Raw genomic sequence first — 18,813 nt, forward strand, 5'->3', positions numbered from 1 at the left:
ACATCAAACTTGCTATTTTGGATTCTAGTGAGTCTGGAAAATCAAAACGGCTGGGTCGTTCCGCTTATAGTGAGTTGTGCGATTCCCGTATAGCTATGGATCTATAAGTTTCTCAAGTATTTTTTATAATCGTTATAACCGTTCATCCTTAGCCAGCTTTCGTTTTAAAATCTAACATCAGCATTGCAGCATTCATACATCAAACGGGGTTTTTAATTTCTGCACTGGGTAGTAACCCTCTTGAGCGTTATATGGTAACTAGCAGGAACCCGTATAACCCTAAAATGGTGTCAAGACTGAAGAGACTAAAATAATTATGACCTATTTAATTCGCGTTTTTGACACCACTTGGGGATCCAAATTTTGGGCTCTAAAACTCCTATTTATTGGCCAATTTTTTATTTTTTCATGCTGATTTGGAGGCCATTAAAACATTTGACACAGTCAAAAAAGTTTCAGTTGTATATCTTTTAGGGTTTTTGTAGAAAGTCGCGTTAAACTTGATGCCGTGGTGTCAGTAAAATGGTACGGAACCCCCATATATATCGTCTCGCTTTATATATAGTAAGATAGTGTGACTCACACTTTTACCGTTAATTGCAGGTACACTAAGTGTGAAGTACTATTGATCATGTAGGGGGGGGGGGGGGGGGGGTTGCAGTACAGTTATGATACTATTATAAGTTATTATCAAGAATACCGCTCAGTGTATACCAAGATTGGTAATTTTGTATATGAATGTCTCATACGTTTCCAGCATAAGCTTACCAAAAGTTTCCCTACTTAACCTAGATTATTTAGATAGTCATCAAGTCATCTATTGAAGACTGTTAACTTTTTATAGCATTTCCATTTTCCCGCCTGTTCAGTAAGTAGCCACTCTTGCTTTCTCAATCAAGGAATATTGTCCAGCAACATACACCAGTATACAGTAAAACCCCATAAATCGGGGCTTTATACTGTAGTTGTTAGATAATAACCAGAACAGCTAATTTACTTTAAAAGTTTTACACATGTTCAAGTTATTACGACAACAAATTGTCTATAGTGTGTCTCAATCCTTACAACGAAAGTGTGCACTAAACCATAAACTGGACACGACCCAGAGTTATATAAAGTCGAACTTGCCCTGATCTCCTATAATCCCCTTACGGCTTACATTACCCTTTTAGTTTCACTATAAGCAGTAAGTTTAATTCTTGGAATTGGGAGCCCCCAATTGTCACAAAGATGCAATTAACCCATACCTATTGTAGTTTGTACAGTCGAGATATTTTATAAGCTATATGGGTCTAGCCCCTTTCAAGTCTGCTTTATTAATGATTATACCTTTTAAACTTTTATTAAAGGCTTGAGTCCTGGTTTTATGGTTTATTTTTAGTAGGGTTGTAGACATAATACTTATACCTTTCAAATATGCAATTTCGACGCTGATAATTATAATGCGAATATAATGAATAAACAGTTGGCGTCGATTTTTCTATTAAACGTCGAAATTTCTAAAGCTTCCATATTAGATTTATTATCTTTAACGTTTATGTTGTGTATCGTGATCCAATCTTTATCTTTTTTTTTCTTGTTTATGATTCTTTTATTGAGCATGGTTTAAACTTTAATTGGATCAGATGCGTTTAAAATTTCCAATCCAACTTCGATTGCAGTCTTCAGTCTTGTATTCTACAGTCTTATTCAAAAATTTGTCCATATAATGATTCAAGAGGGTCACGTGAACACATTTTCCGTAAAATCTTTCCCTATTCCTATTCGACTCGTGAATGGTAATAAACAGTGTATCCGATCGATAAAGCACCGAGCGTCGGCCATTGTGATCCAATTGCCGTTTCTTGTTGAGGCTCATAATGTATAATTATTACACAGTACACACCGTATAGTGACCAATAATAAACTATAACAATCTTAGAATATGATAATGAAAAACAAAACATCTGCGTGATATTAGCTCTCCCTCGCTCTCTCTTACTTGAGCAGTACGGCCGCCTCATTGAATCACCGACCTGAATGTCTTACACGGACCAGCATTATATTCGGAAGGCTACAGCTTTTTACTTTTTCTGGGGATAGGACGTTGCTCTTTTAGTACTAGTAGCCGAGATTTGGGTATTTTATAGTTAGATTCATTTTTTGATCGATGCTAAAAAATACTGTTGAACTGTACTGACATCCAACATTGAAGCTTTTTGCTATCGTACATCACACCTTGCTATAAACTGGGTGGATGAATAACAATTTGGCGGTAATTTTGAATTTAACCCTCAGAAGAGAGAGTCAGAATTGTTCGCGGCTTCAAAAAATTGTCCACAATTACAGGGATAATGATGAATACTTTATTGGCCTTCGTTTAGTCAAATCATAGTTTTGGCAAGCACGACTGGCGGTTTATATGAGAATTAGACATAGGTTGCAGAGGCAAATATTGTCATGCACATTCCCTCTAGATTCTAGGAGTATGATATAACTATAGCCATGAACAATTCGTACAGCTTCAGGTTATCCTCAAAATTTTGAAAATTAACACCTATGTATTTCATTTTTGGTTTCTATCTGAGTATCTCACTCTGGAACAAGGTCAAAAGGAAATCGCGGCACGTGCGGAATCGCGATTTTTCCCATTCTATGCGACAAATTTGTTAAGTGAGATTTGGAACAATGAGAACATTGATAAATTGTTAAACTTAAGACAATTAATCTATATTATAACTTTATAGCATACCCTTCACCTTGCAAACACAATACGGACAAAAACTCATTATGGTAAAGGAAATATTTCTACGAACATAGTGATACTGATAGTGAAAAACTTATACAAAGGTTAAGGATGCCATAATGCTGGCAACATGCCGCAACCTCTAAGTAGCCACCTCTAAGTCGTACACACAAACCAACTAGCAAGTTATTATCCTTCAAACCAGTCTACCCCTAATTCATAATTCGACCCCTCGCTTGTTTGACCATCGGCCGCTTCAAATCTTATCCCGTTTAAAAACGCTTTCTTTTCTCTATTTATAAATTAATTTTCTTTGAAAACCTTACCCGCTTATCATTGGCCGGATGTTTGTTTGGTTATAACAGAAACATCTAATTTCCAGATCTAATTTATTGCGCTATACTGTCGTGTAATTTATTTCAAATGAAATCGACTCAGTAAAACTACTTGAATGGCAAAATTGGGTTAATTTTCACAAACTCCTATAATTTTGCCGGTTAAGATTTTATTTGCATGCCACAAAATTCAAAGCTGTTCAGGGTTTAAGTGAATTTTGGGGTTTCCTCAGAAATTGAAAACTGGAGGAAATTAGCAGCTATTAAAGTAATAACCATTTTGCAGTGAACAACTAAACTCACATTCAAAAATGTGCCTGCATCTCCCTATTAATAATAAAGTTCATTATACATCCAATCCTATGGGTAATGGGGCGAAATTTCTCAGGCGCAAATATGTTATGACGCAGTGAAACTATATCGGACTACGATGTATGGGGACTTGCCACCCCATGGCAACATTAAAATATATTGACTCTGTCACATCGTTTCCTGTTGATATACAACTTTTATATAATATTTGACCAAAATCCATAATCATGGGTATAGACTATATAGTGGACCGCTGCCAGTGTCTCTCTTTCCCAAACAAAAGGAAATGATATTAATTTGAATAACCGTCCGCAAATGCAAAATGATACCGAGAATGAAATCGGTCGCTCGCTTTTCCCACTCATATACAATTGTAATAGATTAAGAAGAACTATAACCCGAAGGCAGCTGTACTCGGCAATAAAGATTCAATAAACATCAGCTTATTGGACACTAAGTCTAACTACCACCCTTTTCCCGAAATACTAGTTATCGACCCTAAGGCTAAAGCAACCCAAAGAGATTTTTACAGCATGTGATTGATGTAATTAATCGAAACTTATTAAAATTCGTAAGCCGTGAATGAATGATCACTTGCTGAGAGGCGATTTTGCACTTATGATGTCATTTTGTAGGCTGAATTCAAGTGTGTTAAACGGCATCAAAATCGGCAAACTTTAAAACTCGTCGTCCCTAATGGGTTAATTTAAAGCAAATATCCACATTTATATAAAATTTGATGCAGATATGATATTTGATAATATACCAAATATATATTATCAAATAGCATATCTGCACTTAATTTAACCGCAATTCATTGCTCTGATCTCTATGATGAATGACCACGAACCACACTAATTGCAGTAATTATCTGATTTAATACAGTCAAACCTCTATACCGGATTTTTTCTAGAGGTCCGGTATATAGAGGTTTCTCGTAGTTAATTAGAGTGATTAAACTTGGGGCACATAATTTGCCGTCCAGATAAGGGACCTCACATCACATTATCATTCTGGTTTGTGTACTATACTACTCTCACTAAGATCTACAACATTATGACATTATATTTATAAGAAATAGCACCTGTGTGTTAGCTAATGTTACCACAATCCCGCTCATTATAAAGTTATAATGTGGTTCTCATATAATAATGATATGAGAACACAGCACCTGCTGTGATCGCTGATAACACTATTTTGCTACACTTTCCTGGATATAAGTACAATTCACTATTCAGAAATTCCCCCATTATCAAATATCCGGACATTTTGACCTGGTCATTATCGTAACGGCAACGAAACAATTACCTCAGATGGCCATTAAACCGACGGTTAAGAGGCTAATTTTGACCATTTCCACACGGCCGCTTGACGGTCGGAGGTTTTTATCCCTTTCCCGGACCAGTTTTAGGTTATAATGGTTGATTAATTGAAAGTAATCTCCGGTCCAATTTCACAGCTGGACCATTCCAGTTGCGCGTTGTTAAAGACCATGGTTCCAGCACTAACTAATTTTACAATTACATGTTCGTTAGTACATGTCCACCGTACACCATTGGTCTACGGTCAACAAGCCACCATTCGTAGTTTAGTTTTTAGACAAATGCTTCTAAACTAGACCGTAGAACTAGATTTGATATTTAAATTATTAAATAAACGCTCTCGGATTGGACTCGTCTAAGATTGGAAGACTATAGCACTGTGCCTTTCGCTGCTGTATCATAGGACCTCACGACTTTCATTGCAGGATATTTATAAGACGTCGCGTCTTTCGCTGGCAATTTTAGAATACTCGACATCTTTTACTGTTGTATAAGATGAAATGCCGTTGCATTTGATTCCTGTATAATAGTCACACATTTTGATCGATATCAAAACATTACTTTAAACATATCATATTATGAACGAGTTCGATCTTTCACTCCTTGAACAAACTCAAAGCTTTGTCATCTATTCTCAAAGCTTGAGCAATGAATTCGACTGCAGCCGTCCTAGAAATAAGTATTATTATACATATAATATGTAGCAGCTCTCTTACAGCTGATACATTGAAAATGGAATATAATAGTACAGTCCCGTCAGATGAATATCGACTACAAGTGCAGTAAACCTTTTCCATCTCTCATTAGTCCCTCAAAGTTCACTAGTAGTGTGTAATAATTGTGTGGACCGACTATGGAGGATTAACAGGTCCATGCTGTAGCTACTAGCTAGCCTCATAAAAAAGGTGCACCATTTGGTCATGAATGTATAAATTTTTAGAACACTCGAGCGGATAATTACTGGGGGGATGATGACTGTGCGGGCCGTTGTTCTAGTAGCTGGTCACGTGCCTGAATGACAGAGGTCACGTGACAGTGTGGTTACAGGTGTCCCACACCCGCAGAGTCCACTAGCTAGGTTAGCTAACTGACGGCCTGGGTAATCGATAACAGCGGCCTTGGAGCAACTTCAATTAAATGTTTTGTCGCCACTCACTCACTCTCGCTCTCTCCTTCTCTCGCATTGACTCCAGGCTTGTGGCTCCATGTGGGTTCTGCTTACACCTGCAGTTTTAATTACCACGTAGTTATGTAATTACTGTGGAATAGTACGCTTTAATTTCGGTTATTTCGTTGACTAACTTTTTTTACCATTTTCGACTGAATCAATGAGCCGCATCGTAAATACTAGTCTGGTAATTTATGCACAAAATGAGATATGCACCGGAAAAATCGCCTTTTTGGTCACGCCCATTTGTGTTATATTCCTATACTATACAGTTATCTCATCTTCTGAAAATCTGAGATACTTTTGAATAAACTCAAACTAAACGCAATGGCCAAAAGGGTGATTTTCCCATTCTAAAATTTGTGGATCAAAACTTATTTTGGTTCTTTAAACCTTGGAGAGGCCCCAAAAAATGTTTTAAAACTTTACTATAAAATGCAGGTCAGTGTGCAATGTGCATAAATTGCCAAACTATACAGTATTATATCTACAGTGTAGCTAGTGACTCTTTACAGTTGCAGTTTGTTATCATAATCTATTCATCAGTTTTACCATCAGAAACAGCTTTATTTTCCAGTTTTATTGTTATGAGTGTTTTGCTCTTCTGGCTAGTTTTCCTTTTTTTAGAGCTTCTTATTGTATTGATTCCATTATAATCTCGTAGTTGTGAAGAGGACTGTGATGTTTTGCACAAAGCCTTCCAATTAGTTTCAATTGACGGTCCGAATTTTTAGAGTATCTCAGAAACAAATGATTAATATAATGTTACAGTGCTAGCAATCTGCTATAGCAATTTACTGCATCGAAAAGTAATAGTTATCCAATACTAACATTCTATTATCAGTATACCCCTCCAAAATGGCCGATAAGTCTGCAGCAATGGAAGCATTTAAAAAGTTTGACATCGACAACAACGGTCTGATATCTTACGACGAACTGGAAGCAGTCTTTTCGGAGATTGGTGGCTTTGCCTCAAAGGAAGATCTCAGGAAAATCATCAAAAGTGTGAGTACTCAACCTCAATTTGCATTGTCTGTGTAACGTTTCAAGTGTACGTGGGTTTTGCTGCTCGTCCTTCTCTTTTATGTAAGATATAATTATTCTCGTCAAAAGAATTTCTAGAAGTTTGGACAAATTGTTTTTCATGTAAGATAGTTGAACTAATTACCTATATATGGTCCATTTGACCATATATAGACTAACTTGGTCTAAAAGTAAAACAAAGACATATTTCGAACACACACAATCTTAAAATTATATGCAAACGATGTACATTCATTGTCTCAATCTATATTTCACATACTCATAGACAGTAACTGCGTAATATGTTCTCCAGAGCAATGAGCTACCTTGGTCGTCAATGTACACCTGTACTGTTTGTAAATTATTATGCGATGAACTTTGCGAGTCAAATTAATTTGTCTTCTATCACTGAATGTTGTATTGTCTGATCACGAAGCAGATCATTCCGCTGTCACGTGCATCAGTTTAAAACATACTGACTCTAAAAGTAACTGTTTTCGCAGGTGGACGAGGATAACGACGGCAGTATCAATTTCCAAGAGTTTCTGGCCCTGAGCATGAAATTGCAGTCCGAATCGACAGCTGAGAGCCTACAGCAACTATTCTCGACTATGGACAGTGATGGAGACAGGTTTTTGACAAGGGCTGAGCTCAGTCAGGGCATGACAAAGTTCCTCGGTTAGTTATTGATTATTGGTTGGACAACTGTTTATTTAGGGTCACAAAGAATATGTTGCACGTTCTCGAACTTCTAGCTGCTGAATAGTTGAACAAATGAGTACACATTGTCTTAGCGAGAAGGAATAATTCGTAAGAGAACTACTAAATTATTCAATATTATTTAAAGATCACTTGACCAACTGTTAGAAGTTTAGTTCTATTGTTTAAGTCAATCGCCTAGCTTTTTTTCTTTCTTAATATCAAGTTCACACGTTAATTTTGATTTAGTTACTTTGATAGTGTTTCTTTAGTTAGGTCACCCAAAATTTCAGATATTTTCTTCCCCAAAACTTCGAATCAACTAATTTAATTAACAAATCATCAAATACCTCATGACTTGATAATACGATAATATGATATCTCCGCAGGTAAGGCTCCCACAGCATCACAGCTGGACAAAGCCCTGAAAGACCTGGACACTAACAAGGACGGTAAAGTAAGCTACAAGGAGTTCGCCGACAGTATCCTCTGCAAGCTCCACGCAATTGTACTGGAAAAGTAACTGAGTTAGCTTCTTTCCAGGCCATAGCTCTTAGAGACAAGAACTTGTTGCTGAGATAAGACCACTGTTGCACTAGATTGGAAAATTGCATAACAAAAAATATAAACATTACAAAACCATCGTTCATTTTTGGGCGTTATTGGTAAGTAACGCGGTTAATTATGTTTAAAACTTGTTGCAAGCTATATTCACGTTATACACTATTAACGGGATTTCACTACATAGTTTAGCAGATTTGCTCGATCTTATACACAATTGACCCAATCCTGTGCAACATTGATAAAGTCTTGGCAACATTTCGGTCTCAGTTGTTTCAGTTATGGAAGATTTGATGTTTTTTGGGACAAATAGAACCCTGCTGTTGTTATACTTATATTAATAAATTATGCTAATTTTACGTATGATCAATATTTCATGGTTGTTTATCTTTTCTGTTCCGTTATAAATATATAGTATTTCCTTTTTCTGGTCAGACTAGCGTTGTTTCGAACGAGCATTTTCTTGGTTCGGATAGAGATTTTACCACTAATTGTGACATTACAATTTTCGAGGATCGTATAAAGATATCAGTTCTTGTAGCTTTATGATTTTTACGACTTCCATTTTCAGACTCCGTTTTTTCGTAGAGAGCACAGGGTATAGATATTGTATAATGACTTTTGTCGAAAAAGCTATTTGTCAGAGAATAGTTTAATTTTAGATTAGGTCAGGAAAAAGCGGTTTTGAAAAATAACTTTCTACTCATATAGCACTTGATTAGCTAATAAGCTGATAGATATATTTTATAATCAGTTTGACTATCGTATGACATTAGAAACGATACAGTTTCATTTTGATTAAGTGAACATAAGATTATGAGAAGCAATTTTTGTTGAGATTTAGCGAGTAATACTAATATTAGTCATATGTGGAATTCGAATAAATATGATATCTGGTAGTGGTATTTAAAGATTTAATCTTAAACAAAAAAGTTTCACGAAGTTTTTGTTTTTTTTAATTCTTTCATCCCCTGATAATTCAGCATTTTCTGTCCGAACACCTCCAATTTTAGTTATACGATGTGGCTGCAGAATAAACATTTCATCACTGTCTAACAAGGCGAGAAGGTGGCCTAGTGGTTAGATACTTAGAGCTTCCGCCTTCTACGCAGAAGTTCCAGGGTTCGAAACCTAGTGTCACCTAGTCTAGGCCAGGGAGTAGCTAAGGATCCATTGGATCTATGCTGAATGATGGGACACTTGATTGAGGCTTAATTGAGGAAGGGTACCTGCTAAAAGATCAAGAATCTCACTAAGATACCCCTTCAGTAAATCAACATTGTAGTGTACTGTAAACTGTAAAGACTAAAGATAGTACTATTAACTATTAATATTAACAAAGCTTACTTGTTGAAAATCATGATACTAATGACCTTACGTTCAATAACTCAATAGTCAATTATTTATCAGCGAGAAAGCCCTTAGACTGTTATAGTTGAGTACTACTACTTGGGTATTTTATGTTATTGACAAGCTTCAAAAGACTGTCGACAGCCGACAAGGCAAGCTTACTGCCGTTTCCAAAATTTAATTTATTCGATGTAAAACTTGCTGGGCGGCGCTCAGCCTGTCATTACGCTGAATATTTATGTTTATGAAGTACATCATAGCTTGGGGTCCCCAGGTAATGTAAATTGTAAAACCACATTCTAAGCTTTGGAAAACAGGAAGACATACTGCAACCCAGGAATCAACTACAAGGCTACCATCACCAAATAATTGGTTTGGTATCGACGTTACATAATTTTTATTTCCGACTTTCAAGCTGACTAAATCTAAACCAACCAGGGAATAAATTTAATGGTACCTTGGATATAATATTAGTACAGTGAACATATCACTCCATTTGTAACATTCCAGTACATTGTGCACAGATTTTGGATGATTTTTATCTTTGAAAGTACGTAGGACACGCAAGGGTCGATATCTGGTATTGATCAAAATTAATAAAATATTCGAGTATAATTGTTACTGTATAGTTTTGCAGAACTCTAAGTCTAAATGACCCTGGCCATTAGGAAAGTTCGCAAGAGATGGACCACGTTTTTCCCAATTTAGCTTTAGAAGATTGTCACAGGAAGAACTTTTAAGATGGGCATATGATATTTCACATGTCTATAGTTCAAGTTCAACTAATTGAGTTTCGATTAATAAAATTTTTGAAGCATTTACTTTTAGTCGAAGGCAAATTGAGGCTAACGAGTTTTACTTTTTTCTTCTAATTACAGATTCCAAGCATGCAATAAAAGTTTAAACGTGTTTAATCGATTCATCAGATCTCACTCTTTCAGAACCCGAAGAGAAGAGGGACATTTTTTTCGCTAATTGAGGTAAAAATGAGGCTAACAAGTCATATCTTATTTTTAAATTACATTTGAATAATAACGTCTATCAAAGTATTCTCTGACCTAAAATACATAAGATGGATGCTCTAGGTCGAAGGCCGGCCCAGCCGACCCCTTTTTTCCTTTTAATGGAGGGTAAAGTGAGGCTAACAGATCATTTCTAATTTTTGAATTATTTTTGAACCAATAACGTCCTTTAAACTATCTTTTGCCCTGGTATAATTACATTATATGGATACTTTAGGTCAATGGTAGACTCCACCTACCCTTTCAGTCATTTGATGGAGGGTAAAATAAGGCTAACTATCAAGGTTTTGTTCATTACTTGTTCTACTGCGTCTTCGGACTAGCCCTTCAATTTGTATATTTTGTATCGTTATCCTTTAGGTCTCAAACGAACTTTGAAAGTTCTGTACTTAAACGATACTTGGGGTTTAAAACTTTGGCAATGATTGTAGCATCGTTCCTTAAAATTGCTGTCGGTTAGTCCTATATATGAGAATTCCTTGCCCGATTTAGTTCTAACGACTGCCTGGTAAACTGCCGATCTTACTAATATACTATAAGCAGTGTACATTCAGGATCGCTCCAGCTGCCCCTGAATTTGTAGTTAAAAGTGAATTGTAAGTTCTTTATTATAGAGATTATCATATTGCAATAGGCATTTCAGAAACATCATTAACAAGCAACTCATAGATATTTATAATATGATTAAATAATTTGATGAAGGAGTATCTGAAAGTAATAATTTAAATTTCTCAATAGTACAATACTAACATACCAGCTGATATGTTAGTATTGAGAAATTTAAATATTATATACTAGTATACCCATTCAAAATGGCCGCCGATAAGTCTGCAGCAATGGATACATTTAAAAGGTTTGATATTGACAAAAACGGTTTGATATCTTACGACGAACTGGAAGCGCTCTTTTCGGAGATTGGTGGCTTTGCCTCAAAGGAAGACCTCAGGAAAATCATCGAAAGTGTGAGTTCTCAACCTCAGTTTGCGTTGTCAGTGTAAAGTTTCAAGTGTACGTGGGTTTTGCTACTCGTCTTTCCTTTTTCTCGTTAAAAAATTTCTAGACGTTTGGACATTGTTTTTAGCTCATGTATAAATCATGGTAATGTAGTTGAACTAATTATATGGTTCATTTGACTGTATATAGTCATAGACTAACTTAGTCTAAAAGTACAACGAATGCATATTTCGAGCGCACATAATGTTTAAATTGTATGAAACATTTATACAATAAACAATATACATTCATTGTCTCAAACTAGATTTCATGTAGACAGCAACTGTATATTATTTTTCCAGTAATGATCTACCTACCTTAGTCATCAATGGATACCTGTTTGTGAATGAAGAACTTTATGAGCCAAATTAATTTGTCTTCAATCACTAAATGTTGTATTATCTGATCACGATTCAAAGATATCATTCCGCTGCCACGCGCATCTGCAATTTAAAATATCCTGACTCTAAAAGTTACCCGAACCTTTTTCGCAGGTGGACGAGGATAACGACGGTTGCATCAATTTCCAAGAGTTCCTGGCCCTGAGCATGAAATTGCAGTCCGAACAAACAGAGCAGAGTCTCCAGAAACTATTCTCGACTATTGACAGTGATGGAGACAGGTTTTTGACAAGGGATGAACTTTGTCAGGGCATGACCAAGTTCCTCGGTTAGTTATTGTTGAATGGTTGGGCAATTGTTAATTTATAGTCAGTTTAGTCACAAAGAATCAGGGCCGTAATTCCCCCAAGATTTTTGACCAACAAATTAAATTTTCTTAGTTAAGTAGTTCACCAAAAATAGTAAACTATAGTTAAGATCGTTGGAAAAAACTGCACAGATCAGTGATGTCTGGTTTTATAAATTGTGGTTACCTTATCGGACACAATTGTCCCGGACATGTTTTTCAAGCGTAGTCTTCAGCGTGAAAGTAATGTCCGTGATAATTATGACCGATAAGGTATGTGATACAAGTTACATAACATAGTAATATATCAACACTAATTACAGTACTCACAATAAATAGTGATCGATTTATTCGATATGCTTTATTTGTTCTAAGAGATGGTCCCACGACGAAATACAGTGTAAGCATAAAGATACTTAATCAACGGTGTCCGATAATTCCACGTGTATTACCATCTAAAAGTGCTTTATACACAAGTGCAAGTTGATTTCTAATTACTGAAAAAGGAAAAACTCATAATTTTAACTCAAAAAGTCAAACATTTTCTGGGAGCTTCGCCCCCTGGACCACTGAACGCGAACGGGGCTCCGCCCCAAACCTCCCGGCTTTTGATTTCTATTTGCTAAAAATTCATAATTTTAAATCGAAAAGTCAAACATTTTCTGCCCCAACCCCAGCTGGGGACTGCGACCTCAAACCCCTGCCACCGCTCTAGTTGGCAAACCGGAGCCGGCCTCGCTTCGCTCGGACATGATCCCCAAGTTCGAAAACAGAATTACAGCCCTGCAAAGAATATGTTGCACGTTCTATAAGTATAACAGTATAACTTCAAGGTACTGATTAGTTGAACATGTTCTTTTAACGCGAAAGAACAATTCGGATTCATAAGAGAACTACTAAAATTATTCGGTAAACTTCACTTGAAGTTGACCAATTCTTAAGAGGTTAAGTTTTTGTTAAAAGTTTATTGTCTAGGTCGATTGCCTAGTTTTTTTGTTTCTTAATATCAAGTTCACGCGTTAATTTTGATTTAATCACTGTGATAGTGTACTGTTTCTTAAGTTAGGTCACCCAAAATTTCAGATATTTTCTTTCCTGAAACTTTGAACCATAACTAATTTATTCAATGAATCATCAAATAACTCAAGCACATAAATTGAAATAATAATATGATATCTCCGTAGGTAAGGCTCCCACAGAATCACAGCTGGATACAGCTCTGCAAGTCTTGGACACTAACATGGACAATAAAATAAGCTACAAGGAGTTCGCTGACAGTATCCTCTGTAGGCTCCACGCAATTATACTGGAAGAGGAACCGAGTTAGCTTCTATCCAAGTCATAGCTCTTAGAGTCACGAACTAATTGTAGTCGCAGCCGAGATTATATTTATACCACTGTTGCACTATATTGGAAAAATACATACCAAAATCGCTTATTTTTGGGCGTTATTAGTAACGCGATTAATGTTTTAACGGAATTTCATAGTTTAGCAAATTTGTTCGATCTTGTACAACATTGACCCAACTGTGTGCAACATTTATAAAGTCTTGACAACATTTCGGTCTCAGTTGTTTCAGTTATGGAAGATTTAATGATTTTTTGGGACAACCGCAGAACCCTGCTGTTGTTTTACTTACATTAATTAATTATGCTACTTTTACGTATGATCAATATTTCATGGATGTTTATCTTTTCTGTTCGGGTTCCGTTATAAATATATTGTGTTTGCTTCTTATGGGCATGCCAGCTTTGTTTCGAAAAAGTAGATTTTAGGTTCAGATAGAGATTTGACAAATATATCAGTTCTTGTAGTTTTATAATTTGTACGACTTCCATTTTCAGATTACTTTTTTTTAGATAACACAGGGTATAGACTATAGATATTGTTTAATAAGTAGTATTAGTCATATTTGAAAATTTTAATAAACATAATATCTAGTTTTAAAAAGTGATCTGGAAAGTTCTTTTGGTAATTCGGCATTCCCGTATAATACAGTGTGACAGTTACATTTTCATCATAGCTTTACAAATAACAAGGATAAGAGGGCCCACAACTGGACAAGTATTACTGATGAAGCCATTTCTATTAACGAGATTCTCATCGATAAAGCCTTTCGCCTCAATAATTGAACCCATTATAAAAAAAAGGCTGTGAAGTCAATATCTAATGAATTAAGGTCAAGATCGATTTTGGGATCCGAATACGACGGTACTCTCCATTCTCCAAATAAGTACTAAGTTAAAGTAGTAACATTTATAAACGCAAATGTTGCAACACTACGGAATGATCTCCTGTCAACTACTCTCTAACACTTTCTAGCACTCCTAACACTGAACACTCCTAGCACTCTCTACAAGTACAAGAGAGCTTCAGTTCCACTTCGTCGTATGATGAGTAATCATGGTCGTCTAGGTCGACTGCTTGTGCGATGGACAGTGTCAATGAAGTGACATATTCTGCACTTTACCCGGGTCCGAGACTTCTCAAAGCAGCCAATAGTCAGAGTTCTTTTACAGTCTGAAAATAAAGCATTAATACAGGTTTGTATTGACGTGGAATTAGGACACATGATCATCTCACGCACAGCTCAGCTTGAGACAATACAAATTTCAGTTCAATTCAAATCAAGTAGTCGTGATGACGAACAGAAAAGAATAAGATATCCTTGTATCACGTTGCGACTTTAAGTTTTTTTTTCAGGGTCGTTGTCATATTCGCATAATGAGTCTAACACAAACTGTCGTGAAAACAAGTGCGTCCAAATGCAGTTTGTCAGAAGTAAGATAAACGTGGTATGTAATATGGTATGTAGTTAGATAAACGTGGTATGTAATATAGTATGTTATAGTTAGATAAACGTGGTATGTAGTTAAATAAACGTGGTATGTAGTTAGATAAACGTGGTAGTTTAAGTTAGATAATCGTGCGACTCACAAGGACAAGACTTGACTCCAATCTTCCTGCACTTAGCGATACAAAGTACATTGAGGGGGAGATAGTTGTTTATATCGTACTTATCATAGTTCCTTTTGTCTTTTGACCTGTAATTTAGCGTTCCAATCAAACCACGGAAGTTTAAGCTATCAAAAGGTGTTACCAGGGCTTTTTACCGACAGTTGCTTAATAATAATACCCAGTTTCCACGCATTAACAGGTTCTCGATCATGATTCATGCCTAATCAGTGACGTAATCTGATTCTTTCAGATACTTGCCCATCTGACCCTAATTTAACCCGGGAATTGACGTAGCACCACAACACTTCAGATTAAAAATTAAGATTTACGATAAAGTCTTAATTCCCATTCAGTAAAGGGAAATAACTTTCCTCATATTGTTATTTAATGCGATAAGAATTCAACAAATCGATTCAGATAATTATCGTGACCAGAGCTGTTGCCATGATTATGACGTCATGTTACCTGATGACGTCAGAGTATCGAGAAGAGTTGACCCACCAACGTGTCCAATCCGTCACACTAGGATTTCTCCTCTCAATGTAAGAAAACACACAGTCGTTTATCAAAACAAACAGTCCTCCAACGTCCTCCATTTTCATTTCTTTCTCTCCCTGCACAATTATTAATTAAATAACCAACCTTGTGGTTGAGTATATATTCGTATAATAAGGCGAGTCAGTAATTAGTGAACACAGCTCTAAAATCCAAAGCAATTTGGTTGTCCCTCAAAAAAATCTACCAGGAGTTTGCAAAACAAATAATCGCACGAACTTTTGAATTTGAAAACGTTTCGATCAGCTCACCTGCCATATATTGGAAACTAGCCGGCACTGTTCAGTGAAGCAGCTTTGGGAGCTATCCAAGTCATTACGACGGTGGTAGTTACAGAAATCAACACCCTCTTGGTTATCATGGTTACCGTGGAACTGTAGCAGGAACTCGCCGATATCTAGAACTTTTGCTGAAACATCGTCCACGGTTTTTCCCTCGCGTGTCATTGCTTCCAGCAACTGAAGATAAAGGGTTTTTATGACGGGAAACTAGTGAGCACTCAGTCCAAAGTCGGAGCTGTCCTTCCAAGCTCAATTAATCCCGTTAAAAGTTTCAAAACAGTTTTCGAAGCATAATTGATTAAAGGTTTGGCACTTATTTTAACGAGAGAAGATAAATATAATATTTAGCTGCAATAAAGATATACTTTGACCCTAAAGATGTATGCTGTATGAACGGAAGATTTATGTTATATTTATTTGCACAGGAACCTGGACATCTAGAAAGCTGTTTGCACGACAATTGTAGGTAGACAGGAGAGTGTCAGCAATATATCTGCAGTCGTAAACCTGTAGTGAAGAAATTCCATCGTTGAGATGTCTGTATACTCGAGTCGCTTTCACTGTTTCAAATTTAGGTGACGTAAAGACAGAAATTTGAAAACTCCTGAGTTGGTCTAAAATGAATTTATAAGTTGGTCTAAAATATGAGGTTATAAGCTGAAAACATACCACTTTGTCAAGGTATCTGTCCTCGAGAAGTGGCGACAGTCTTTCCAGCACCTCTTCAGTGCCGATACTGTTCACATCTATCATAAACAGGTTCCGCAGCTGTGTTCCTACAGAAAGCTCGTCACAGTTAAAACTATGAAGGTTTCACATTTTAGCTTTTGTCTATAATATCTACTTGAGGCTTTTTAGTTTTAAGAGTTTGATTCCATATCCCCAGTTAATGATCGGAAAAGTTTGGACCAGCGTAAACATGACACAAATGGCTTAGTCCGAGAACAAATCTCATAATCAGCAGTATTTTGAACGGTGCCTTGATCTCTTACCGAGATTATATATTTGGTCGAAACTTTAAAACTAGATTAGTCAAAATTGTTCATATATAATGCAGCTTAGGGCTACGAGAATCGATGTAAATAAAAATCATGGCTCATAACAGCCTATGCAATTGCAATAGTATGTACCTTATCGGACATAATTGTCACGGACAAGTTTTTCACGGACCAAATTTTTCACGGACATAATATTAATTATTCACGCTCATGAGTCATGACCACCCAAAAACTTTCAAAAAATTGGAACATTTTTGGTGATTTTTTGATAAGTGTTTTACTCTTTTTCTGAACTCTAGAATGTGACTGAGGAGTGATTATATTTGTCCTAGTACACTAATCACAGGAGGGCCAAAGTGCAAAGAAACTGCTGCTAACTGCTGCTAACTGCTGCTAACTGCTGCTAACTGCTGCTAACTGCTGCTAACTGCTGCTTACTGCTGCTAACTAGGCTGCTAACTGCTGCTAACTAGGCTGCTAACTAGGCTGCTAACTAGGCTGCTAACTGCTACTAACTGCTGCTAACTGCTGCTAACTGCTGCTAACTGCTGCTAACTGCTGCTAACTGCTGCTAACTGCTGCTAACTGCTGCTAACTGCTGCTAACTGCTGCTAACTGCTGCTAACTGCTGCTAACTGCTGCTAACTGCTGCTAACTGCTGCTAGCTGCTGCTAACTGCTGCTCTGCAGCAGTTAGCAGCAGTGAGCAGCAGTTTCTTTGCACTTTTGCCCCCCCCCCTGTGTGATAAGCTAATATAGCAATCGGCTACACACATATCTATGCATATGTAGGGACACACACACACACACAAACATTAATGGAAATAATTACCGGACTTTATTATTCACAGACCTTAATGTCACAGAATTATTAATCACTCCTCAGTCACATTCTAGAGTTCAGAAAAAGAGTAAAACACTTATTAAAAAATCGCCGGTCATGAGCGTGAAACATTTGGACCGTGAAAAAATTGTCCGTGATAATTATGACCGATAAGGTATGTAGATTTGTACCGATAATAATGTGTTTAAGGGGCTGTCCTCGTTGTAGGTTGCTGACGAATGGGTAGTAAAACAAAGAGATGTTTGTCTGTTTATCTGTAGACATGTTAATACTCAGGTAACCCTGAAACAAAAAGATGTTTGTATGTTTATCTGTAGACATGTTAATACTCAGGTAACCCTGAAACAAAAAGATGTTTGTCTGTTTATCTGTAGACATGTTAATACTCAGGTAACCCTGAAATAATAAAGACATGTTAATACCCAGGTAACCCTGAAACAAAAAGATATTTGTCTGTTTATCTGTAGACATGTTAATATTCAGGTAACCCTGAAACAAAAAGATGTTTGTCTGTTTATCTGTAGACATGTTAATACTCAGGTAACCCAGAAACAAAAAGATGTTTGTCTGTTTATCTGTAGACATGTTAATACTCAGGTAACCCTGAAATAATAAAGACATGTTAATACTCAGGTAACCCTGAAATATTAACGGAAGGTTTAATTTGATAAGAAAACCATATTGTAAGAATTACTAGGTTATGCGTATATTTCTTTCACTAGTGGGGTGATACGTTTTATCAACAATTATAATGAGTTATCAGCAAGGCATCTTGGCTAAATTTAATAAGCATCATTAAGATAACCATAATTTGAGTGGGAATATTGCTTATTGCATCACAGGAAAACGAAAATAACAAACTTTTGTCACCAAAAAAACCAAGTTTTAAAATTCAGTACTAATAATAATGAGACAGTGAAAGCAATTATATCCTAGATTTCAATTTTCCTCAGTAATAAATGCAGCTGTTAAAATTGCAA

General features: G+C 36.3%; 2 protein-coding genes across 3 annotated transcripts in view; both read left to right on the forward strand.

Moving 5' to 3' along the window:
* Positions 1-9,087, forward strand: part of LOC134811143 (calmodulin, striated muscle-like) — a 42,441-nt gene extending 33,354 nt beyond the window's left edge. Inside the window, exons 2-4 of one of the 2 annotated variants that reach the window (XM_063817891.1) lie at positions 6,705-6,867; positions 7,389-7,563; positions 7,974-9,087. In XM_063817891.1, the coding sequence (XP_063673961.1) occupies positions 6,721-6,867; positions 7,389-7,563; positions 7,974-8,107 (456 nt within the window). In that variant the 5' untranslated portion in view covers positions 6,705-6,720 and the 3' untranslated portion in view covers positions 8,108-9,087. Of the gene's footprint in view, positions 1-6,703; positions 6,868-7,388; positions 7,564-7,973 lie in introns of those variants that run through there. The other variant, XM_063817882.1, reaches the window with a different exon arrangement.
* A 2,090-nt stretch (positions 9,088-11,177) lies between these two features.
* On the forward strand, positions 11,178-14,041 carry LOC134821360 (calmodulin-4-like). Its single transcript, XM_063832106.1, has 3 exons — positions 11,178-11,479; positions 12,005-12,179; positions 13,382-14,041. The coding sequence occupies exons 1-3, from the start codon at positions 11,330-11,332 to the stop codon at positions 13,522-13,524; spliced, it is 468 nt and encodes a 155-aa protein (XP_063688176.1). The 5' UTR covers positions 11,178-11,329; the 3' UTR covers positions 13,525-14,041.
* The last annotated feature ends 4,772 nt before the right edge of the window (positions 14,042-18,813 follow it).

The sequence above is a fragment of the Bolinopsis microptera genome, chromosome 1 (assembly GCF_026151205.1).
Source record: "Bolinopsis microptera isolate Bmic1 chromosome 1, MBARI_Bmic_1.0, whole genome shotgun sequence".
NCBI lineage: Eukaryota > Metazoa > Ctenophora > Tentaculata > Lobata > Bolinopsidae > Bolinopsis > Bolinopsis microptera.

Excerpts from the sequence above, each read along its gene's own strand:
- LOC134821360 (XM_063832106.1), top strand. The coding sequence starts at position 11,330 with ATGGCCGCCGATAAGTCTGCAGCAATGGATACATTTAAAAGGTTTGAT. Across the intron at positions 11,480-12,004 it reads TCAGGAAAATCATCGAAAGT|GTGGACGAGGATAACGACGG; the intron begins GTGAGTTCTCAA and ends CCTTTTTCGCAG. Across the intron at positions 12,180-13,381 it reads GGGCATGACCAAGTTCCTCG|GTAAGGCTCCCACAGAATCA; the intron begins GTTAGTTATTGT and ends ATATCTCCGTAG.